The sequence below is a fragment of the Neodiprion virginianus genome, chromosome 3, assembly GCF_021901495.1.
Source record: "Neodiprion virginianus isolate iyNeoVirg1 chromosome 3, iyNeoVirg1.1, whole genome shotgun sequence".
Classification (NCBI taxonomy): Eukaryota; Metazoa; Arthropoda; class Insecta; order Hymenoptera; family Diprionidae; genus Neodiprion; species Neodiprion virginianus.
In genome coordinates, this window is record NC_060879.1 from 36,809,440 (window position 1) to 36,834,321 (window position 24,882).

The 24,882-nt window shown below is 36.8% G+C and overlaps 2 protein-coding genes across 9 annotated transcripts; one reads left to right on the forward strand and one right to left on the reverse strand.

Annotated features, from left to right (window-relative positions):
* The first annotated feature begins 1,132 nt into the window (after positions 1 to 1,132).
* On the forward strand, positions 1,133 to 5,465 carry LOC124301548 (malate dehydrogenase, cytoplasmic). The gene is made up of 5 exons (XM_046756735.1): positions 1,133 to 1,389; positions 2,235 to 2,430; positions 3,210 to 3,532; positions 3,739 to 4,116; positions 4,197 to 5,465. Exons 1-5 carry the CDS (start codon positions 1,387 to 1,389, stop codon positions 4,293 to 4,295), a joined length of 999 nt encoding a protein of 332 aa, XP_046612691.1. The 5' UTR covers positions 1,133 to 1,386; the 3' UTR covers positions 4,296 to 5,465.
* Positions 5,466 to 8,265: 2,800 nt separating this feature from the next.
* Positions 8,266 to 24,784, reverse strand: LOC124301547 (E3 ubiquitin-protein ligase HECTD1). Of its 8 annotated transcripts, none has more exons than XM_046756730.1 (24): positions 24,533 to 24,784; positions 22,774 to 22,821; positions 22,161 to 22,300; positions 21,788 to 22,022; positions 21,281 to 21,621; positions 20,138 to 21,191; positions 18,251 to 18,629; positions 18,012 to 18,047; positions 17,237 to 17,503; positions 16,568 to 17,121; positions 16,203 to 16,477; positions 15,826 to 16,078; positions 15,328 to 15,706; positions 14,837 to 15,123; positions 14,323 to 14,574; positions 13,916 to 14,123; positions 13,308 to 13,505; positions 12,245 to 12,492; positions 11,423 to 11,596; positions 11,104 to 11,322; positions 10,741 to 10,985; positions 10,040 to 10,610; positions 8,916 to 9,949; positions 8,266 to 8,823 (listed from the first exon to the last, which is right to left on the reverse strand). In XM_046756730.1, exons 3-24 carry the CDS (start codon positions 22,298 to 22,300, stop codon positions 8,541 to 8,543), a joined length of 7,632 nt encoding a protein of 2,543 aa, XP_046612686.1. In that variant the 5' UTR covers positions 22,774 to 22,821; positions 24,533 to 24,784; the 3' UTR covers positions 8,266 to 8,540. The 8 variants fall into 8 exon arrangements, with proteins under 8 accessions (XP_046612686.1, XP_046612687.1, XP_046612683.1 ...); XM_046756731.1 differs by having other exon boundaries at positions 11,423 to 11,584; positions 12,245 to 12,501; XM_046756727.1 differs by having other exon boundaries at positions 12,245 to 12,501.
* Positions 24,785 to 24,882: the final 98 nt, after the last annotated feature.

Below are 24,882 nucleotides of genomic sequence, written 5' to 3' on the forward strand. Positions count from 1 at the left end.
AGCTGATTACTATAGATCAATGACGTCAAGGGAAAAAAAATTTTGGGTGACGTCACTTTCTGAACATCCGAACTTTGGTTTCGAACTTTAATACTGTGTATGATGTATGAAGTATGATGTATGATGTATGATGATATGATATGATGTATAATGATATGATATGATGTATAATGATTTCAGTTTTTACATTTCAGACAAGAAATACGCACTTCATCTTTCCTGCCGTTTCGAGACTGAAGCGGCTAGGCCCTTCGATGGTCAGCCGTTGACTAAAGATATATTCTTCAGTTAACGGGTCAGCTAATAACGCTGCCGTTCTGCGACAGTTGGATGAAAACAATTTTTGCTCGTACCTTTCGAATGTGTGTCAAAATACACTCGAAGATTTAAGAAGCTTCGTTCTATCTTTTTCCTATCAAGAAACAAAATTGCCGACAATCACCTTTTTAGGTCTTCAAAACAGGACACTGCGTTAAATACTGTCTCTTGTACGGAGCATATATTTCATCTCGATCAAAATTAGCGCATCCGTGATGTTTACAGTTACTCTGAATTTTTTTCCATACGAACACTTTTCGAAAAACAATTCTGCTTTTCTACCCAATGCAGATACTTCACTTGCGACTAGCTAAAACAGAGTTTCGATTCTATGCCTACGAAAATTAAAGATCGAGAGAGCAATTGAACAGTTGTTGGAATAATTAGGAATATTAATGTTATGGAATACCAGTCTTTATATTCTTCGGTCAACGGATCGGTACATATGAAACGGGATGAAAATGCCAGCGAAGAAACACACCCTAACTTTGTACAAATCCTGCGCCCAGTCGTACCGCTACCAATTAGTACGGTAGGTAGCCGGTAAATATCGATGTATACTAAGCTTGGGTGAATTTTTCCAATCTTCAATTGACAAGGATTGATATTTGACATTTTGATCTTTCACGTAGCACATGAGCAGTTGTGTCATCAAGACACAGAATCTCGAACCATTTGGGATATCAGATGAGAATTCTACTGAGAAACGAAGATACTAGCGTCATCTAGTTGTAGTTTCACTAAATACAACGTCCACGTTTTGAGTATCGAGTTAATGGCCTACTGCTGGTGGGTGGAAAGATACTTGGTAGCTGGCTTTGACGTGGATTGAGCTTAACATATTCAACGCTATCTCGTCATTGGTTACGTGGGTTACGTGTTAAGCTAATAAAGATCGAACAGTGGACTTCAGCCTCTCAGTTTATCAGTAGTTGAAGCGAAGCTTGTTCGTTCTCATTCGTTCTGTGATCTACTCCTTGCATTTACTTGAAAGTCGTGAAAAATTCATATCTACTCTTGATACATTTTTTTACTCGCAAGTGTTTCTATTCGCGTCCTGCATTTAAAATGGTAAGACTAATTGCTATTTTTCAATCGATTTTTTTTTTTTTTTTTTACAAATCAAGTAGCCTGGGTTATTGAATTTTAGTATTACATTACGATATAGCGGTCTATTAACCTACATATGACCTTCGTGTATCAACTATGTAAAACTATGTTATGACGTGAGTCATTGTTATTGATTGCACTGTCAATGAGTATTATGGTCAATTTCAGGAATATGTTAATTAATTTCAAACAATTTTGATGAATTTGCTACGATGCAACCTATTTTCTACAGGTAAAACTCCCTCTCAAAAGTGGTCTTTGTTAGATTAATCAAAATATACTGTGCTTCGTTTGCTCCCTCTAGTATTATCAAATTTCATTGCTATAAAAAAAACACTTTTATTTCCAATGAACTTTTGGCCCCAACTGTGTCTGAATATTTACGCATATACTAATTAAGTAACAACAGCTTATCATTCCAGCAGGAGATTAAACCTGTTATATAATTGATAAGACAATCTAGAGTTTAATCTTTTTAAAAAAGTGCTCTACCAACAGATATTGCACAATATTGTAAACACTTGACAAACTTAGTCGATAATTTTTACATAGTTAATCCCGATGTAAGCTAATAAATTTTACAATCGTCAAGTATATTTGCAATGTTTCAGTAATTTACAATGTACCAAAGGATGACACTTTTGTGCCCAAAATGCATGCCACATGACTGATATGATTTGTACATAAATATATGAATGAAAATTTATAAATAAAACTATGAAAATTATCCCACATCCATTCTAGTTGTTGTAGTCAGGCTTTTTCTCATCCTTTACAATTTTTACGATTATTGTCCACAATTTCAGGCTGAACCAATAAATGTTGTCGTCACTGGGGCTGCAGGTCAAATTGCGTATTCCTTGCTGTACCAATTGGCAGCTGGTTCAGTTTTTGGACCCGAGCAGCCCATTAACTTGAGACTCCTGGATATTCCACCAATGATGGAGGTACTTCAAGGCGTCGTTATGGAGCTGGATGATCTGGCACTCAACCTTCTCAGGGGTAAAATTTATGCATTATGAATCTTCAATTTCTTTTTGTATTATTGGTACATAGTATGCCATATTAATTGTCTAGTACTGAAAAATAGATATGTGCAAGTTGTCTTCAGTTAGTCATTTGTTACTCAACAACTATGTACCATTACATGACCGACCTGAAAAATCAAAGATGACCTCTTCTTAGAAGCAGGAAATTGAACTTGAATTCCTGTTTCAATACTAAATACATATCTACTCAAAGCTTAAAATATATTGTTAAGTTATATAACTAGAAAGATATTTCCAGCCGAGTAAAATTAGGTTGTTTATAAATACAGCAATTTTGTGTCTCATGCTTGCCAATGAGCTTGTGCATATACCTACTTAGTTGAACCTCTACAAAATCTGTAGGTATTGTTCTCATTTTAAAATTATTATTGTCCATCAGTTGAAAGACTAAAATAGTCCTTTACAATGTACGGTTTTCATCAAATGTCTGAACATAACTTTATTATGAAATTTCCATTTTCTGTAGTGTAAAATTTACATTCAAGCATCTAAAAATACATCGATTCTCATCAATAAAATTCATCTGAATACTACCGTCTCTATTTTTCATCCTCAAGTTCTTCAAGTTCAGGTGAGCATGGCAAGCAGCCAAAATATCTAGGTGGCCTCTAAATATTGGCTGTTGCATAATATATCCAATAATCGGACAATATTTAGTTACCAACTCTTGAGTTGCCATAAACAGTGACAAACTGATTATTTACTTATTTTTGAATATCATTCACTTTGCAGAAGTAACGCCCACGGCTGACCCAGCAGTAGCATTTAAGGATGCAGCAGCAGCTTTCCTTGTTGGCGCAATGCCAAGGAAACAGGGCATGGAGCGCAAGGATCTGTTATCAGCTAATGTGAAAATCTTCAAAGTACAAGGAGAGGCACTGGATAAATTTGCACGAAAAGACGTCAAAGTATTGGTTGTTGGCAATCCGGCAAATACCAATGCTCTAATTTGCTCGCACTATGCACCTTCAATTCCAAAGGAAAACTTCACAGCTATGACCCGGTTGGACCAAAACAGGGCCCAGGCTGCCCTAGCTGCTCGCTTGTCTGTACAGGTGAATAAATCATAGTTGATTTATTTATCAATGATTTCCTTGTGCTGCTGAGATGTAGTTGGCACTGTATTTTGTCACTAATTCCTAATTCAAACGATATTAGTAGAAAATATAAATGTAGATCCAACAGTTTCCTAATTTTTTCGCTATTAAGTTGTCTCTTGGTCTTTTCTAATATCTTCTACCCTTCTATTCATTTCAAATAGGTTGATCGCGTCCAGAATGTAATTATCTGGGGAAATCACAGCTCCACCCAATATCCTGATGCGCATCATGCTTTGGTTCACCTTCCAACTGGAGCGAAACCAGTTCCCGAAGCAGTTAATGACGATGCCTGGTTAAACGGAGAGTTTGTGGAGAAAATCCAAAAACGCGGAGCAGCCGTTATAGCTGCCCGGAAAATGTCTTCAGCTATGTCAGCTGCCAAGGCTGCCGGAGACCACATGAGAGATTGGTGGATTGGTACACGGCCTGGAAAATGGGTCAGCATGGGTGTCGTATCCGATGGAAGCTACGGTATTCCTAAGGACATAGTGTTTTCATTCCCAGTCACGATTAAGGATCATCAGTTCAAGATTGTTCAGGTAAGTGGGATGGAAAATATTTGTAGTAGCTTTATCATCAAATCCCTGTATTTAATATCGTATTTAATACCAAATACCAGGGTCTGCCAATCAACGAATTTGCAAGGGCCAAGTTGAATGCAACGGCCAAGGAGCTGGAAGAAGAACGCGCTGAGGCCAACTCTGTTCTGGAGCAGTGACTAGACAGAGGGTCTACAATTGCAACGAGAAGGAGAGAACAAACACCGGCAAAGCTGTAAGCTTACTGTAGCAGGTTGCACTGAAATTGTATAAAGCAAATCCGAAAAAAAAAAGAATAATTATTCACCGTTGAACCATGTTATTTTGTATCGAAATTCTAATAACTCTGTTTTATATGAAGTTGGGTATGTGTAATATGCATAGCATCTTATATATATATGCACTGTAATTGAATTGCTAATCGCAATTATTATTCATTAGAGGTATGTAAATGCTCAAAGAACAGGTGAAGATAAAGGGCAGCATTTTGCACTATCGAGTATACTAATGTCTATTTAAAAGCCAATTTTTTTTACGCCTAGCATAACTTTAGTTGTCTGTTCTTAAAAAATATCGAAATTCCGTATTCTGTATTTTCAGCTCGGCATAAGTTTCTTAACTTGCATTTACTTAATACCTATACAAAACAAATATTACTAACATGATCAAACCCGCGTAAATATGCAGTCTACGCCTAATATTAGTATTAATGTATTCCAATACTAAAATAAAAAACTGTAGTAGACAGTTTGTGTACTCGTGTAAAGTGTTGGTAGATGGCAAATAAACTCTTATCAGTAATGGGATAGGAATAAAAAACGTTTCTTTTATCTCTGTATATTTACCTAAATTTCCTTCTGACCTACCTCCGCCTAGCATGCGAGTTAGTTGATTTCGGATATTGAAAACAACTTCTTCATTACTGAATTATTATCAGAGTCATGATCCCTTTGAGTTTCATCACGTACGTACCACAAACTAATTTGTTCTTACAGTTTACTGTGTCAACTGTACGAATTACTTGGATTCTTTTTTAGTTTCGAAGAATTTATTCTCCCGCAAAGCTTTATTCACATATATTTATTCATTAAACTTATACAAATAATCATTTTCCTTACAAGCTTTTATAGTTTGTCATCACAGTTATATCGCGGGTGAAAATAAATATTTCATATCAACTTTTTATTCGACATATTCACTTTTGATGCACGTAACATTAGGCAACTCAAGTTACACCTAAAAGTGTGAAAGAAAAATTTTAGCCGTTTATCATCTCGTATTATTAACTGTGGATGGGTTTCATTTACCATATGCGTAACTCATTTTTTGTTTTACTCACTGACTCTCCATTAATATTTTCAAAAACGTAGAATTTTCTCAACAATTATCGATAAATTTAATGTAGGTTCTGTTATTTAATTTAGCTTTTCGAATAGCATCATAGTTTCAATTGATCAAATTCAGTAGCTAGAGGAGTTCGAATTTCTTGAAAGTTGAATAGTGCTTAGTTTGCATTTTTGCTATATGCTGTGTCGTATTGTCACCGACTATTACCGCATTTTCGATTCATCCGCGATCATAATATTAATAATTTGTTGAAATTTTTTAAATATATTTAACTATAACGCGACTCTACTAATTATTACATACCTTACGTATTACTTATAAATGTATATTTTTCTTTATACTTGTGTATACTATCTTGTTAGTACTTCTGGCTACATTTTTACACCACAGATAATGTAACATATTTTTTTTATTATTTTTCCCCAAGATTCAATGTTAATAATAATAATTTATAATACAATAATAGTTACTATTCTGCACTTAATATTGTTAATTATTCTTTTCTTGACATTTATATTAACTTTATATTTTTCTTTCTCTAATCACTATCATTATATACTGATTTACGTTTATTTTATGTTAATAAATATTCAATTAGATGAGCATTAATACCATATTGTATGAATATGTAAAGTATGCTCCACTTGCCAAGTCTCTATTGTCTGGATAAAATCGTAAACTCTTATTTGTCTAATTTAAAGATAATTTTGTTTTATAATAAGTAATTCGAGAATATCACAATAAAAGCGAAAAACAAATAACAATCAATTCCCGAAAATGCGATAATAGCGAATCAAAACATGGCGTCTGTTCTGTAATGTCAGTAATAGGCGCAATTAAAAAACAAAAAAAAAAATGAATAAATCTTTGCGGAACAGTAAATTTCAATTGTTTCATTGTTTTATCCGAAACAACTAGGGACTTAACAACTGTCTAGGATGAAGACGCATCCATGTATTGAAAATATAATTATTCACCAAGTGCGGCTGTTTTATTACATAAACTATTTTCTATGTAGGTAATATTTATCACGAAAAAAATCGGGTAAATATTTTTATTGGACGACAATTTTTGAGTTTACTTTTCACATTTTTGTATGTTTTTCTGTTTTGCTTTAATTGTATTACATTCAATTTGGGATTTCGTTCAGTTTACGCAGAATTTTCTAAGTTATTGCAGCACAGAAAAGCGGTGTCACACTAGATATTTACTCCCAACGCTCACAAAATTTTTCCTTCTCCCCGAAAAATAATTTTCTGTATCCTATACGCCGAAATAAAACAAAAAAAATAAAAATTATTTTTTACTACTAAAAAATGGTTGCAGTATTTTTTTATTTGGTTTCTACAAATTGACTGTTGCTAGTGATGCACAAGTCATTTATCAGAGCTTGTGTTTACACTTATTTAGGCATGTGTTGGTACACGTTCAAGCTACTTTTTGTCAACGTACTGTTTAGATCGTAGCGCTTTTAATTTAAATTGTGATTTTGTTTTCAGCACAACTGACTAATGATGCATTATATAAGCATACAGACGTACATACATATAAGAGTATATAGTAACATAAATATATGTATATGTACGTGGGTATGTAAACATAAGTATATATGTATAATATGTATACTTTACAGATATGTATGCCAATAACTACTAGCATATGGTCTAATTATCAACTGAAACGAAAAAGGCTTGTTTTTTATTTATCAACTTATTATAATCATTGTTAATGCAATGTTATCGAGTTTATCACTGACTGAAGAAACTTATCAAAGTTAATAGTTTTGATGCATCATCTCTTCAAATTAAAGAATAATTTCAACCTGTTTATATATTCGTAATAATGAGAGATGTACAGGTGAAAAGTTCTTAGGTAAACTAACATCTAGAAGTCATTCCGAATATATTATTCATTATCAATTGCATATAATTATCACAAATATGCCGAATGCGTGTAGATGAAAACAATTCTTCTCAAATGAAATTATACATACAATATATGTATATATACGTTTCATTATATATTTCATATATAATATATAGGGGCATTCCACGTCAATTCGCCGGGCCATTGGTGTGACCCCTTCCGATCTTGATGTTCAATTTATTCCGGATTCTGTTTGGCCCAAAATATGACCTCAAATTTTTGGAAATTTTTATCTCATTTTTAAGGGGTTGCACGAGCTCAAAAATCATGAAATTGTGATAAACCATGAAGAGGGATTGTTTTTAAATTGATGATTTTTTTTTCACAGAAACTAGGACCCAAAACATAATTTTTCATCCTAGTCCGAAAGTGGGCCGAGAACTAGCATTGTTGATTTTTTTTTATTTTCAACAATATTTTATTTTATTTTGCGGACGAAAAACAAAAAAAAAAAAAAAAAACTAATTTTTTCTTGTGGAACTTGTTTTTTTTTCCTTAGATTGAAAGTAGATATAAAATAGTAACTTAGTAAAAAGTAGAGCTTCTTCGACAATTTTCGGACCTCTTTCCTTATTTTATAAACAATATTATTTTGTTTTTCATCCGCAATATAAAACAAAATATTCTTGAAAAAAAAAATCGACAATGCTAGTTCACGGCCCACTTTCGGACTAGGATGAAAAATTATGCTTTGGGTCCTAGTTGCAGTGAAAAAAAAAACATCAATTTAAAAACGATCCCTCTTCATGTTTTCTCACAATTTTATGATTTTTGAGCTCGTGCAACCCCTTAAAAATGAAATAAAAATTTCCAAAAATTTAAGGTCGTATTTTGGGCCAAACAGAACCCAAAATAAATTGGACATCAAAATCGGAAGGGGTCAGGCTAATGGCCCGGCGAATTGACATGGAATGCCCCATATATATTCCACGTATAATATATATATTTCATATGTATACTTCATTGCGAATTTGTGATAGATGTTCACCTATCCCCATTCCTTACATAGTATAACTACCTGTGGTTGTTATCAAACTTAATTCAATCCATAAAACATAGACAGTTCATTTTTTCGATGACTCAATTTTGTTTTCTCTTCTTTTTACTTACCCACAAATACAAACATTTATTTTCATTAAGTTACAGAGTGCCTAGTTCAAGTGGAATCCTCTTTCTCGAGTTGCAGCCAAAAGCCTCACCTTTAGAAGCTCTTCAGTTGGGTATTCTGGTAACTTTAGATAATGCACACATGTGTTTACTGAAGGAAAACCTCCGGACCCAGCGTCAACCTTACGAACCACAGTTAATCTAGGATGCAGGTTGCATAGGCCACCTGGTGGCAATGCTGAACAACCTGTCGCAAACTGAAGAAAAGCTTTCCGCTCCGGTCCCGTAAGTGATAGCAGCACATTCACAAATCGTTGGAATCCAGGACTGTAAGAAAAAAAGGAAATAAAATGAAATTTGACGAAACTTAATCAAGCTGCCAACATCATTTCCCATAAGTTGATGAAATATTTGCTAACCTTTCTCTAGTATATCCCAGTTTGGGCTCCGTGTAATTCAGTAAGTCCTCCCTGGTCCAGTGAGGGTCCTGTTCTCCACATAGCATGGCTCTAATTTCTTCCGGGCTGAAGGCGTGTAATTTTTCCATTAAAAATACCTTGGAGAAGCCAGCTTTGAACGCATCCAGCTGCCTGGCGATACCTCGTTCCAAGCAGTATTTTACTGTCAGATCTACATATTCATGGACATTATCTAGCGTCACAGGAATATTTACACTTCCCTCTTTCAGTTCAACTTGTTCGTGTTCAAAGATTCGCGAACTGGGGGCATAGCTCATTGTCAAAGCCAGATCTTCAATGGAAATTGATGTACCAGACGGATGAGTGATGTGTAATGAATCTCTTACTTCCTCTGTTAATGGACCGTCAGAGAGAGTTCTATCGCGTCTTGACACTAGGCTTTGGGTTTGTTTAAGAAACTCGCCTCTGACCGGATCTACAATGGCTAAATCGTCGATGTTAAGTATACCATCATACCAAGGAGTTTGCTCAAGAGAATATTGTGCATCAAGTTCGCCTTCTTCAGAGATGAAACTACTCGCCATGCTGGATGGCATACTCTCTTGTGGAACTGTATTTAACCCTATTCTTTCGTTGACATTGTTGGTGATATCTCCGCGACACATAAGTTTCAAGAAAGGTTGGGATAGCGGTATATCCACAAGTCTATTATCTTGTAAAACTTTGGCTAAGAATACACCTAGGAACCAGAAATACCGGACAGCCTTGTCGCAAACTGGCGAATCTTGAGGTAATGGAGCTGGGAAAAGTCCACTTGGTCTAACGACATAGTATCCTGGCGGACGAATTTGTTCCCCAGGTGGGCAGGATTTCTCTTCCTCGCAAGTTTGCTCGTCATCGCACAACCACAGGCCTAAATCTTTGCGTTGTAATTCAGCGGCAACTAACGCAAAGAATTCCAAAGTAGGTCCAAGGCCGGTGCCTTCTTCACCAACAAACTGCACCTCTAGTATGCTCTTACGGCTTGCATGTACCTGTAAACGGGAAATAGTAATTCGTTCCAATTATAAATTAGCTATTTTGAACACAGTTCTTCAAGTATGTGAAAAGTGAAAGTTCCTTACTTTGAGCACCTGCTCAGCCCAGTCAAGTAATTTCTCTCCCCTGGGCACACTGACCCTCTCGTGTTTTAGTCTTCCTACTCTAAATTCATGGCTATCGTCTCTTCGGGGACTGAGCCCTGGCGCTCTTTGCCTTTCTAATACAGCATCTCTTTGAGTTTGTAGCCAAACTATTGACCTCGATGCTCCGAAAGCTGTGCAACTGAAGTACAATCTTCTTGTCTCGAACGGTAGCAAAAACGGGCAACTTCTTGCTAGCTCCTCGCACCAACTGGGTAAGGCTCCAGCTGCGAGGGCCAATGGATCTTGAATCTGTTGTACAACTTTGTTTGTAATCTTTTTCGACGTGAAATCGTCTGGATTGACCCAATAGCTTTCTGGACTACTATCGTCCATAATAGTATCTTTATTCTCCTCACGCATCGCGCTCAGTACAAACACATGTCGCAAAAGTTGTAAGACGTCTTCTACTGTACAGGCACTTGTGTTCTGTATTTGATTCCGTGAGTATAATGTTATTATGGGCGTAGCACGGCCGGATGATTCCTCGTCTTTAGTTTCTTTGTAAACTATTCTGTTGGATAAAAAAAATAGAGAATTAACAAATGGTCGAAGATTATATAAAATTCAAGTGTTTTTGTTCGAGATTTTTTTTTTTCACATTCCCGATTGTTTTATACGTAAATGCGGAAACTATATATTACGTGTAAGTCGGTTCCCATATCCTTCTCAATTTCTCCTGTCTGCTGCCCAATTCTGTAAGCTGCATTAGCTCTTGAACCACCTGGAATATTGTAGACTGAGGTTCAGTGAGAGGCACTTCAACATCAGGAATACCAGGGAGTCCTGGACCTTTCAGGGTCAAAGATAGTTTAGGACTTGTCGGTAAACCTGAGCGTGTACTCATTTGTAGTTCACTGCCTGGTGGCGGAACTTCGAGATCTGTCGTCTGCAAAATCACATAAAAAAAATAATTCGATTAAATGAACGGTAGAATCTACGATACCACACACGTAAAAAATCCAATTTGTTAGCAAAAATTTTTCATGAAAAGTACCAATTCTTACCTGGTTAATATTTGTCCTGCCCGGCCTTGGGTCGAAAGCAGGTATTAGAGCGGAAAACTGACGTTTCAGCACAAATTCATCATCCCAAGCTCGTCTTTTAGTAGGCTGAGGCTGTGCTTCCTCTTCCATGAACGCTGCCAATAGGTTGCGACTCACCATCACCTCTTCATATTCACCTTCACCTCCGTCACCTTCTTCTTCATTTTCTTCATCGTCTTCCTATAGTTACGCGGAACCAGTATATGTTGGATTAGAAACATAGTTACGGAAAACGAATTTTTGCGAGCTTTACTTTACATGATTAATGCTGGCTAAATACCTCTTGTTCATTTTCTTCATTATCATCATCTTCTTCGGCAAGAGCGCCATCTTCGTCATCTTCTAATTCACCTAACAGAGTTGGGCCACCTATACCACGGCCACCAACAACACCAGTTCCTGCGACTCCGCTGCATGATTCGACAAAATCTTCGACACTAACCTGGAGCCACAACTTCTCATTACATTAAAGGAAAGCCCCGATCAGGGGTCTTTCTCTGTCTTCCATTTATCACGTGAACAATAGCGGCCAATAATCTAATAGCGATATTTTGAAAATTAAACAATACAGTTTTTTTTTCAACATTAATACGAAACTTCACTTTGTCTACAAAATCATAATTTTATTAATTTTTTGACACAAGTGAAAATGAGTAAATCGATTTCACTTGTCACTCACGCAATCATTTGTTTCATCGTTAGCATGGCACGTAATTAATGAAGGCAGATAAGAACCAAGCTGCCCTGGAGGAAGGAATGCTAAGAATAATATTGATGTATGTAAATTGTAAACATTACAATTTACTGAACACGATAAGTACTGTAACAATAGTTTGTTGGAAGACAAAAAAATTCATGTAGAAAAACTTGTGCCTTCAATATTAATTAGAGTGGTATAAGACAAAATTTGACGTGGTGTTTTTGTTCATGTCATTAAGAAGGATATGCCAGGAATGGAAAATATTTCTTAAATCAATAAAGAAAGTGAAGCTGGTGAGTGTGTAACTTAAGATAAAAAGCAGTAGCACTACCTACTAGTCCACCTCCTATTCTAATTGCATTGAATTCAAATCAAAGTACAAACTTCATCATATCATCTTACCTGTTCGCTGTCACTACTTGTACTAGTCAGAGACATAGTAAGAGCTTGACCAAGGCTAGGTCCTGTAGTTGTTGTAACTCCACTGCCTGCAACTTGGCCACTGCTAGTAAGACTTGGATAGCTTTGAGCGGTGCTCAGCAAGCCTCCAGGGAAGTTGGAGCTCAATGCTAACCTCACCAAACTAGACACAGAGTTTGGCCCGCGAGGATTTGAACCGGAGTTTGAGTTTGGAGCTATGTGTTGGCCACCTGCGGGACCTAAAAATTATTAAAATACCCAACTAATGCATCATCAGAATGAAACAAGTTCTCATACCCTATTTAAAAAGGTATTCCAAGTGTAAAAAGAAAGAAACACCTACTTGTAACATAAAAGTAACTGAAACAGATGTTAAACTAAAATTGGATATAGGGCAGTTACACAAATTCAACTGGGTTCTGAAGCAGTGTTCGAAGTTTCAGTGTATCTTTTTACAACTATGCGAAATTACTAAGGAAATAATTTTAATGGATCGTTGTCCAACTGCAAATGTTTCATACCTCTCAATATTGTAGTTTGCAAAGATTTTTAAAAAAACACAAACTACATAGCATAGCGTAGACATTTAGAATTCACAATGCATAAGAGACAGAAATATATTGCAGAAACGAACATGTTTGATACATCTAGCAGTATGAATGTGTATAAAATTTTAATTTTGATATTCTATTGATCTCAAGATTTAGAACTACAAATATTTGAGGCAACCAACCTGACAAATTATCTTGTTAACTCTTTGAGTTACACATTTCTAACGAGACTTTGAAAATCTCAAATGATATTCCACTATCCGATTGTTTTGGCACAAGTTTGGGTTAAGTTTTATTATTTATTACAAAACTTAGAACCAATTTTGAATTAGGAAAAATAGATCTATGAGGGGTTAAATATACTTTATAAATACCAAACTATTTCTGCTCCAAAAGCCATTACATGGTAATAAACTATTCTGAATGGAAGAAAAAAAGACTTTGATCTGGGGAGAGCATGAGAGTAAACCAAGCAAAGCAATTCGAAAACAGACCCAAAGTTCGTCTGCGAGCCATTGCAGCAAAAGTCTCTAGGAATCCGGTAGCTGCTGCTGGTTCCAAGGTATTGTTAGCTTCTGTACAGGTAAGATTTGGTACAGATACAGACATGGGATTTGTTACTACGATGGGACATCCAGGAGCATTCTGAGATGACGAACTAGCTTCTTTGTCACGCCCGCACTCTTTCATGTCTATTGTAACAAATATTCCATGCGTGATTTTTTGATGAATTTCAAGTGGAAATATTACATAATTTACAAATCAGCATTCAACATTTGCAGCTTCACGAATAAGTACTCAAGCATCAAGTATTTCTGAACCATTCTCGGGTTCCTAAAATATCGTAACTACATATTTGGCAATTAGTAAGAATTTACCTATACATATATATATATATGCATATATTTGAAACGATTCAAAATGCTCAGCTTCACTGGATAATCGTAAATTATTATTAGACTGCAATGTGACGTAAACGTGAAAAGAATAGATGAGAAGTGAAAATCAAATTTTATTAATTCTAAGATCCAAAACTTTTGCTTCAAAGTCAACCAACTATGATAATTGGTAGAGCAGATGGATTTCACATTCAATTACTCACTGTCAGTGATTCCTGGATGATGTCTAGTCACGGGTCGAATCCTCATTGAACTTTCGTCAGTCTCACCAGACACGCTAATTCTAACAGGAACCAAACCGAGTAATTCCCCACTCAAGAAACTGTTAGTATTATTACGCAACCTGTCTGCACCTTCGCGCATACGATCCAACACTTCTGCTGCTTCCAAACTCAACAGACCACTCGCAGGCTAAAAAAATTGTTCATTTTTCCAATTAACCAAGTGAAGTTTGTAAATAATTTATACGATCCAACCAGAGTTGAAGTAACTCAAATGAAAGTGGAGAAGAAAAAAGTATACGTAGCGGCGCATTTGTCGATACTATGGACGTTATTAAATTAATTTGTGTGGATTAAATTAGTGCACGTGAAAACAGCTTGTGTGTTACCTTGTTCCCTCGAACTGTAGGAAAGTGAGGTTTAGAACTGTTTGTAGCACGATTACTGTTGCTGTTAATTGAGTATTCAGTATTCAGCGCAAGACTTTCAACAATAGTTGCCAAGTCACTGGTTGCATCGGGTCTTGGATGTAAAACAACAGACAGTTCACCCGCTGCACTGGCAGCGCCTTCTCCAGTTACCGCTACAACTGCTTCTGCACGGGCCACTGACAGGACGCTCTCTGCTATGGACTCTGCTTGCTATTTTCACAAACACAATTGGTACACAATTCTCTTGTTAGGCACAAGATTAATTTTTGAAAAAATAACCATGCGTTGTATTTGAATTCTTAGTTCCCCTGTCAAATTGTACTTTAAATTTTTATCTTTGAGGTAGTCACAGCAATAAATATTTTTTGTAATAAGAGGGTGATAATTGTTACATTATTTCAAATCAGAACTTTGATATTTGAGTCAGATTAAATTCTTTATACCTGACAGTCAATAAATTTATCGACCTTACCTTTGCAGCCAAATTGTCAGCACTAGCGGCTTGGTCTGTCGATGCGACAGATCCTCGCATCACAGCATCTGTACAGTCTGGTAAACTGGGCGTACTGCTAGACTTCCTGCTGGTTAGTACACTTGCACCATTTTTAGTTTTCATGCCATTTTCACTTTCCACACCTGTGCTCACTAGCCTTAAGTCGTATTTTCCTTCTGCACCCATGCGATATGAGTTAGAGCCACCGTGGTCCCAAGTTACATCTATCCAACCATTGTGCAATTCTCCCGTTACTGTGCCTTCTCCTGAAGTAATAAATTGGGTAAAATTTCTTTATTCCTGACCAGATAATACAATGAGATATCCGATAGTCTTTTGAACTCAATATTTTGGAATATCAGGTTCACCTTAATCGGATTTTTCCACAATATAATCATATTACAGTTACAAGGTAATGTAATTTGAAGTGTGACCAGACATCTAAATATCTATGAAAAAAGATAACTAACCCGGTGGAACACCATCCTGTTCTCTCCATTTCCAGTCAAGTCCTCTGGCGACACGTGCACCCGCAACCAAATGCCTAAGAACTTGAGTTCTGACTAATCTCCTTTGTCTGCGAACGCTCGCTTCAGCTTCCCTAGCAGCTCGACCTAAATCTTCGCATACTCCTGTGACTTCACCATAAATTTCCAAGCCAGACATGGACAGATAATGCGTTTGACCAGACGAGTTTTTGCCAGTTTGCTGTAAGCGAAGATGACGCCAACCCTGAACCTCTTCAGCTGGAGGTTCAAGAGTCCAAGTTGCTGTACTTCCGGGTTCATTGAGAGAACAGTCATCAACATGCGTGTACAAGGTAGTCCAGTTTATCCCATCCTTCGATACCTGAAACATTGTTACATTTATTGGTTACTGACTTTATTCTAATGACTTTAATCGGCATTCTTTCTAGTAAATTGACCAGAAACAAAAGCATTCGTTGATTTATATCATAATCGGCTTACTTGCAACATCCAGTTTCTCAAGGCACTTCTGCCATATCCTCTGGCATGCCTCAAACTGTACGCACTTGGTATAAGCCATACACCTAAGTCTACTGAGAACCAGGCCCGCTTGTCGTCGTTTGTGTGACAATTTAAAGCTGATGTATCGCGACTCAAGATGTCTTCAAGTCGGCCGTAAGGCAAAATACGACCATCACTGGAAGTCACCACAACAAGTCCATACTGGCCCGGATTAACCCACTCCGAACTGGTTCTGAAATAAAAATTAAATTTTTTGGTTTTGAGACTTAGACAGTTAAGAATTCTGAAATTGTTTCTGTTAATTTAGTTTTCTTTTGTATTATACTGCCAAAAAAAATGCTTGTGTTATAACTTACTTGGCATTAGTTCCAATCCAGTATATCAGTCCGTTCTCGTCGAAATCATACTGATATTTGAATGACATTTTGTTACCCTCTTTTAGTTTTTTGACAAAGTTAAATGTGGATCTATCATGGTCATGCCATTGCTTTGCAACCATTTTCAACAAGTGATGTTCCAACTGTTGTACAGTGCTCAACGGTTCCATTTTCAAACCTCTGCCAGACCGGTCAATCAATGCACTTTCACCGGCTGCTTTTTCCAAACGGAAACGTAGCCTCCTTGTCAAAATCTACAGGTGTAATTTCAAGTTGACTGATTGCAAATTGAAACTGAATATTTTGTTACCTGACGCAATCATTGAAATATAAATTTTCATTACCTGAAGTCCGTATCCAGAACCTGGTGTATCGTACAAATATACAGGAAGTTTTTCGATCGATTCTAGCACAGAAACGAGCTTGTGGACTAAAACTTTGGCAGAACTCTGTTCATGATTGATATCATTAGCTTGGAAACAATTTTTGAACAATGCTATCCTCTGAAGCCTCAATTTAGTAGCTCTCAACGATGGTGGTTGTGGTCCCGGTGGCGCAGCTAAAAGTGCGAGTAAAGTCTGCACAAGTCCACTAGAGTGCAACTCATAAGCTGAAACTTTTCCTTCTTCATTCAACAAGATCTTTAGTTCTTCCAACGTATTTTGCAACACGTTACGCCATTCACGATTTCCAGACTGCTGTTTCTGACAGGCCTTTTCTATCTGACTAACAATGGTCCCAAGTTTTGCCACCACTCCACGAGGTTGAGCCTGAGCCACTTTGAAATAACGCTCATATATTTCTTGCGCTTGACTCTTAACTTTTTGCTTAATCGCTTCAAGCTTAGATCGTAAACGTTTTCCACGCTTGCCTGCCCAGCCAGCTGCAAACTCAGGGCCTGTAAAACAATTTTTTAGTTAGAAATATGGTGACCCCCCAAGTTTTACTCTCACATTTCTCACGATATCAAGAAGAATTACGAATCGTGGTTCAAAGTTTTACCGTCAACTTACCCAAGCTTGTTTCAGCAGTAAAGGAATGTTTGGTGCCTCGATTAGATTCGAAAATAAATCCAGGCAAATCTTCTCTCAGAATAGTTGCTTGCTGCTGTCCGTCGCTGTTATGGATGTACAATTCACCTTCTCTTCGACTCGAGAGAGACCAATTTCCAACTACCAATCGTGCCGTACCAGGACGAGAAAGAAGAGGCTGGCTTATAGAATTTGGTTTAACTTGAGTGCGAGCTCTTTGTAATTTCTCAAGAAACTCTCCACGATTTTCTGAAAAGTTCAGTTCGGTATAAGCCAACGTCGTTGTGGCAATTATTAATTTTTATTGTATTGGTATCAACACTATGGAAGTATAATGAAGTACGATACATCTCTTAAACATATTTATACATCCAGGATTATTTAGACCACGTTTACGGTTATTGTGGATTTGCAATTTTTATAGATGTTTCACCATATATTTTATAGACTAGATGATAAGTCAGACTACATGCATTAACTGAGTTAGATGGAATATTAAACCATTAATATCATGTTTTACACATTATATTTCTTTCTATTGTTATTGTTCACAGTAATTATACTAGGAATTCAGTGGTTCCTTTTTTAGAAAATGATGGTTGAAAATTTTCACATAAACCTACCGATACCTGGAAATACTAGATATTGCATATACGATATCAGATTGCTTGATGTGGATCTAGGTTTTCCAAAAATTTCATACATGTGATAATATAATACAGTTATTGATCAAGGATTCATTTAAAAGACCACATACCTTCAGTAGTGAGCGACTCTGTATTTCGTCCCTTCCCTGTAGGCAGTTAGTAAAACGAGTTAACACTTAATCTATATGCTAAATACTAAAATTATTTACAAATGATATATAATTAAGTAGTAGATGAGTTTAATATGAACAATAAATTTGAAAAGAAAATAATGCAAATGCAATTGATACAGATTAAAAGGCATGTTAGACCTTACAGGAGAATTGTATTTTGTTGACGAATAACTCACCCGTTGTATCCGTACCACCTTCTGGGCTACCACTCGAGTACATTGTGGCCAGTTTACCATCGAGAATAAACCTGAACCAGCCATTACTTCCGTTTGACAATTCTAAAGCAGCTGCGTCTGACCAAACATACAAACAATCACGTCCCCTGCAAATACACCAATCCCTCCAATGATAAGCTCTGCCAACTAGAAGTTCCCTAGCATCTTCGATGGTTTGTTCTTCCCCGGACTGACTAGTCTCTGATTCTGGCTCCGTCGCCAATGTAGCAACTTTGGAGAATACACCTAGTCTTGCGAAATGTTCCAAAAATTCATCTTTTCCTTTCACCATTAGATCTTGAATCATTTGGAGGACGATCAAATGCCCATCTTCATCTTCCTGTCAACATTAAATTCCAAATAGCTTTCTTGAGACGTTTTTTTATATATTATTATATATATTCAAATATCGTAATTATCCAAGTGATCGAGATGTAAATATTTGTATCAAACTTTCACGAGAAATGATAGGTTCAACATTCTTTCCAAGCCCAAGAAAAGACTGATATTAATAAGCTATCTGCTGCTATCAGACAGTTCTAAGTTATATTTTGGCGTAGAAAAAATTATCAAATTAATAGCAGAATATAAAATCATTAGAATGACATTATACTTATTACTCGTATTATACAACAGAATAAAAAAAATCACTCGATGATGAATCACATTATGGTGATATTGGGACATAGTATGCCTTATTACTTTCAAGAAATAGTTTAATATTACTCAAAAATAATAAATCTCACAGCAGTATGTATTAGTTTGGATTTGTTAACACTTTCATGAAAAAAAGGGTCATATGCATCTACAGTATTCAATACAAAAACTTATAGAATTCCATCTCGCAACACTACACAGTTAAAAAAAAAAAGAAGAAAAATCAAAAGAATAGAAGGATGACACAATTTAGTGCCTTTACTCAGCTGCTTTCACATCTTGTCACTATAATGCACATTCTGCACCTGTGAACTGATTCTATAAAACTTCAATGAGTTTCATTGCTTCTCCAAAGCGTAGCTTGTTACAACACATAAAGGATTTGAAGTACGAACTCTGTATTCTTCTCTCACGGAATATGTCCTGTTAGTGACCACACCAGCAGCAGGCAGATGGTAAGTACGATTTAAAAAAATTATGAATACATATATGTTTGTTCTAAAAAATTGTCATGAATTTTTCAATATTTTCAGTTATTGTGTCTGATGCTATAAGAAGAAATATAGCTTAGTAATAAATTTTGTTCAATCTTTGTGTACCTGTTTTTTTCGGACAGTGGGTTTGATTGCTGCCGCAATAATGAGGGAAATTAGAATCTTGCAAGATGTCCCACAAAAGTACTGTTAAGGTTTTAGGTCGTCTTGTGCGATCCAATTGGAATCGTGATTTACTTTGATAATATTTTCAAAAACGGTCTGTTCAGCTATTTAACGTTTGAATTGGAATAACCAATTATTCATGTCGATTATTATTTTCATCTCTCTATGTTATATGAAGAGAAAATGAATAGGAAAGGGAACGTTCAAGCAGAGTGCAAGAGAATGGAACAGCAGACGTTACCGTCTTCTCGATAATGTACTTCTGGGTACTAGAAGACTTGCGCGGAAGAAGGCAGGGCAATTTTGGGCCGACGAATGACTTGGGAGGCGATGGCGATATGTAGATCTCTGCCTCCTGTGAACAGTCTTACCTAAGTAAACGTACCTGCCTGCTGCCTTTTGTGATACACTCTTCACATTTATCCATAATTACCGTCACAATATTTACAAAAGATTTGCTTTGGAAATAAAAAAAGGGATAAGCCGCTGAAAATATTTTATATCAATAATTTATTTTCATAACTGAACTCACCTCGTTATCCAACACAGTAGCAATGACCTCTACCAGCGTTGCACCGCAATCCGTTCCTTCAGATCCGCATGCTTCGACAAGCAGCTCTGGCTGAATGTAGTGTACCATTTTTCTGATTAAACTTAGACTAGCTTTCCTCACACTGGACAGCATGGTGGACTGAAACGTGGCACAGAAAACTGGCAACAATCTCTTGAGGTAAACAGGAGCCATCTCTGGATCACCTTTAGGCTCGGTAAAGTTCTCAACTTCAGTTTCTGGTTTTCGATTCTCTTGATTAGGTGGCAGCATCCACTCCCCAGGAGACTGCAGTATTGCTGCAACTTCCCTGTGACCTTCGTCGACACGTTCTCTAGCCTTGTCTAGTGGTGTTTTACCGTCTTCATCCCTCAAATCCGGATTAGCACCGTGTCTGAGTAACACTTTTGCGATAGCTGGCCTTCCAAAGCAAGCTGCATAGTGTAAACTGGACGATCGTTGGCCCTTGTTAACGTCCGCTCCTCTGTCGCATAAAAATTCTACCATTTCTTGCGTACCAAAAGCTGACGCCCAGTTCAGAAGAGTTTGTCCAACGTCATCCATGAAATTAACTTCTATACCACCAGAGTCTATGGCTTCTATTAACGCGTCAGTATCTTTTGATCTAATACAGTCGATTAACTGTCTATGAGATTTTTCCCCGGCACTGTCGAGCCTCCTAAGTCGAGGCAATAAAGGACCAGACGGACCCCCCGCTGCACCTCTACCTAGAGCCGATCTTCCTTCAAATAATAGAACTAAAAGCAAGTCTACTAATCTCATTGAATCTAGGGCACATCTTTCATCGCCCTTTAAAGCTTTCTCTATTGCGTCAGGCAACTCCGAACGAAGCAAGTCGTGCGTTATCGATGGAGACCCTCTGCACAATGTTGATAAAAGGCTAATTATCGTTGAAACTGAAGCGCAAGACTTTGGTTCTGGGGCTGGAGCTGTCGATGTTGTAGACGGGGGTGGAGTTTTTGTGTTACTTGATGTAGTAGCTGCAGATGCACCAGGTCCAGCTGCGTTTGATAATCTGTGAATGTGGGGATGTATATTTTCAGTGAAACATGCAACCTGACAATTTAGTTCAGCTCGACAATACATATGGTTTTCCAAACTTACCTATACAGTAATTCAGAAACTAAGCCATGGGAAGCTAAAGGGGCAGGGTCAACACCTCTTCGCGAGAATCTATCAGCTAACGAGGCGAAACACCTCAATGCACCGTCAGCAACATGGGCATCTTCATGCCGCAGTAGAGTGGATAAAGCTTCAACGCAATCCGGCAATGCCTTATCCTGTGGCTCAACTTTTCCACACAAACGAGAAACAACTGCCATTGCAGAATGCAATGTGTCACGGTGTACTCGCGCTCCATGTTCACGTATGAATGACAAGGCACATGGTAGACCGCCGGCTTCAAAAACTGCTCCTGCTTCTCTAGCGCAAACAAGCTCCAAGACCTACGACAGAATGCAACGATACTTTAATATTATAGTTTCAAGTCAAATTATGAACTGTAAATCTGAATTTCTGAATTGTAGAATATAATTGGATCCTTTATTTCACAAATACAGCTGTAGTCTATGATCTATATGCACACAGTTATAAACAATGTAACTTTTCTACCTTGATACACTGTTCAGCTAAATCTCGACTGGCTCGAGATCCAAGTCCTGCTCCAGAAAGACGACCGCAAATCGCTTTGACAGCACCATCCATAGAGATTACTCTTCGCGTACATTCTGCCGATACATCAAGATAATATGTGATCGCACGAGCTGTGACCTCCAGCACACTATCAGGGGCAAGTTCATCCAAAAAGATGCGACAAAGGGCCGGGAGAAACGTACGTGGAGGACAACTGGAAGAAATTTAAAGTTGTTATTCGTTTTATGAATTTGATTTATTTCAGTGCTAATTCAAAATTCTGGCTCAAAATTTCGTCCGTTTTTCAACATTATTCACTGAAATATTAGATGTCAATCTCGAAGGAACTCACCTTTCAAAACATCTGTCAACATTATCAGACATAAGTAACAACATGCACAGCTGTTCTAGGGCTATGAGTTGCATATCCCTTTCGTCCCCTTGACCCATGCTGAGCCATTCTAGTAATGTTTCTGGGTCTACTTCTGCCATCTGAAATAACAATTACATGATACTGAGTAATAATATACAAATAGGAGGTCCATTGTTATTTATATTATTAATTGTGCATTTATTGTGTATTTGAGACATGGAATAAATTCAGCAGGATCTGCAGAAGATGTTGCAGTATGAATCTATTTACGTTATAAAATATGTGATATCGTTGCGACGAGAACACTAAGTATAATTTTGTTACAAAATTCTGTAGCGATAGTGAATAAATAATCTCTCATATACTCTTATGCAAACTGCCGACGCATTTGCCAAAGTGTCTGTGATACATGGCGTAGTTTTTAAATAAATAAGTTATCAAGCTTGTATCGTGTATTCTGGATTAACCTGAGTTACTATAACATATTGATGTTCTATAATCATAATTTATTGACTATTAACAGGAATATCCTAGAACAATGGGGTCTTACTTCAACATACATACATACACAATTGTAGAATAATATACATACCTTTTCAGTGCTGCTCCAGGGCTGTTCCAAATGTTTGAATTATTAAGTCTGAAACATAAAACAAAAACTATTATCATAGCAATCAAAGCTGTCAACTTTCAGCGATTCAGTGATAATGTTTACAGTTGATAGCAAAAATCAGGTAAATTTAGTCTCAAGAGAACACAGTTTGGCCTCGATAGAATAAATCGTTAATGTATGATATACGATGTCAATTTCAATATAGTTTTAGAGCCATAAGCTTTTTTGGCTTATTTTTGAACTCAATATTATTATGGTTGGTTTTTTGAAGTCGTATCACAGCAGTGAAATAATTTTGCTAAAATATGATCTGAAGTAAAGACTAGTAACGAATCATATTTAAAATTAAATGTTTGATAACTGTAACAATTTTGCAGGTGACTAACAGCCAGTTTTAAAACGTATGTACATGAGGGATTATGATCTTCGAATCTTTAAATTTTCTAAAATTTCCTCAAGAATTTGGAAGTTTGTTTCTGGTATTAGTTTAACATAGAAATACGAAATAGTTTTTAATAAAGAAAATGTTTCGATTTAATTTGCAATAAAAATTTACATAATCACTATAATCAAAGTTCATAAATTAGACTACCGTGATTTAGAAACGCATGTTAATCGTGAAAACACGTGGATGGACAACCTCAAAAAATATTTATCACGTAAAAAAAAAATTATCAGCTTGATGATGAAAATGATGAACTTATGACATAATCTTTCTACTTTTGTGCTATAAGGAAATAAACATGTTGATTTGCAGTTTGAACGAGATATTATGATTGAATCATGATTCGTTGACGATAAAACCTGTTACCAAGCAAGGTTTGTAACCAAACTCTAAATCGGTAACCTTTTTATAACATCATGTGCCTAGATCGTTGAAAAATTATTCATGAAAATTAATTTAGCAAACTCGCATTCAAGTTTCGAGATACTAAATGCAAGCGAAGACAAAAACAGAAGTTCTAGATTTTGAGTAGAATTATTGATAATGGAAAAATGCAACATTTAAATTTGTTACACAATTTTCTGCAATCGATAGCAACATCAACCAACGATGCTAATTATTTTCTCTGAATCAAATTTCAACCAAACTGAGCGAGTCGTTCTTATAGACAAGGATTGTGACATGGTCTTCCTTTGTGATGTTAAATAAAACGCAAGAATACTTGACTGGGCAATCTATTGAGTCATACAAGGGGCCGAATAGAGAAATTAGGTAAATTTATTCTGCTTTCGGGTTAGTGGATGATGATGATGGTACTGATAGTGGGTAGAAATGAGACGTGATTGTCTTAGAAGTGTAACAGAAAGATGTTTTATTTTTCAAACGAATTCTGCGACAAGGTATAAACATACCCGCGCACACATGCGAATATACTTTCGAGTTCACGCACGCTGTTTAATTCGGTGGATAATAGTTCGTATTCAGTAATGCAAATAGAATCAAGGCCATTGAACAATATAACGAATAACAACAAAGGTGCATCGTGGCCCGAGAGGAGAAAATTTCACGGGTATGAAAGGCATCGGGTAGAATTTCGGAGCTTATGATTAACAGCAAAAATATTTGTCGCAAATACCGGGCGCTCGGAACGTATAACTAGAATAACAACGTTACCGATTTGCATGCGGATCGCTCGATGGACGGGACACACGCTGCTAAATGACCGATTAAGCGAAAAATATATCGTAACCCATTTTAGCAAGAACGATGTTGCCGCAATACATACGTACGTACCGTTCCTTAGTTTTCCATCCTCCGTAGGTCGTCAGGTCGTCATACTTCCTCGGAAACAAACATTCTTTCCTAACGAATTATCGTCACTCTTGTTTCGTGCAAACTACCATTCACGACGCCTATCGAAATACCTACTTTCTTCACGACGAGACACTATTTTCAATCGTGTTTTCGTATTCTGCCATTTACTTGTGACGTGCATCCAACGTCCCAAGGGTCTCGAATGTATTGAAAGCTCGCATAATGGGAGCGACGGAACGACAGCCAGCGATGCGTGGTCATGTGACCTTCTGCGCTGACGAAATTTCCCGCAGCCATCCGCTGTGACCGTAGCGCTTCGCAGCTATCAC

Coding starts and splice junctions, on each gene's coding strand:
- LOC124301548 (XM_046756735.1), top strand. Junction 2,431..3,209: donor GGCACTCAACCTTCTCAGGG/GTAAAATTTATG, acceptor TTCACTTTGCAG/AAGTAACGCCCACGGCTGAC. Junction 3,533..3,738: donor CTGCTCGCTTGTCTGTACAG/GTGAATAAATCA, acceptor CATTTCAAATAG/GTTGATCGCGTCCAGAATGT.
- LOC124301547 (XM_046756727.1), bottom strand. CDS start 22,300: ATGGCAGAAGTAGACCCAGAAACATTACTAGAATGGCTCAGCATGGGT. Junction 14,124..14,322: donor CTACAGTTCGAGGGAACAAG/GTAACACACAAG, acceptor CAATTTTTTTAG/CCTGCGAGTGGTCTGTTGAG. Junction 10,611..10,740: donor ATATGGGAACCGACTTACAC/GTAATATATAGT, acceptor TTTATCCAACAG/AATAGTTTACAAAGAAACTA.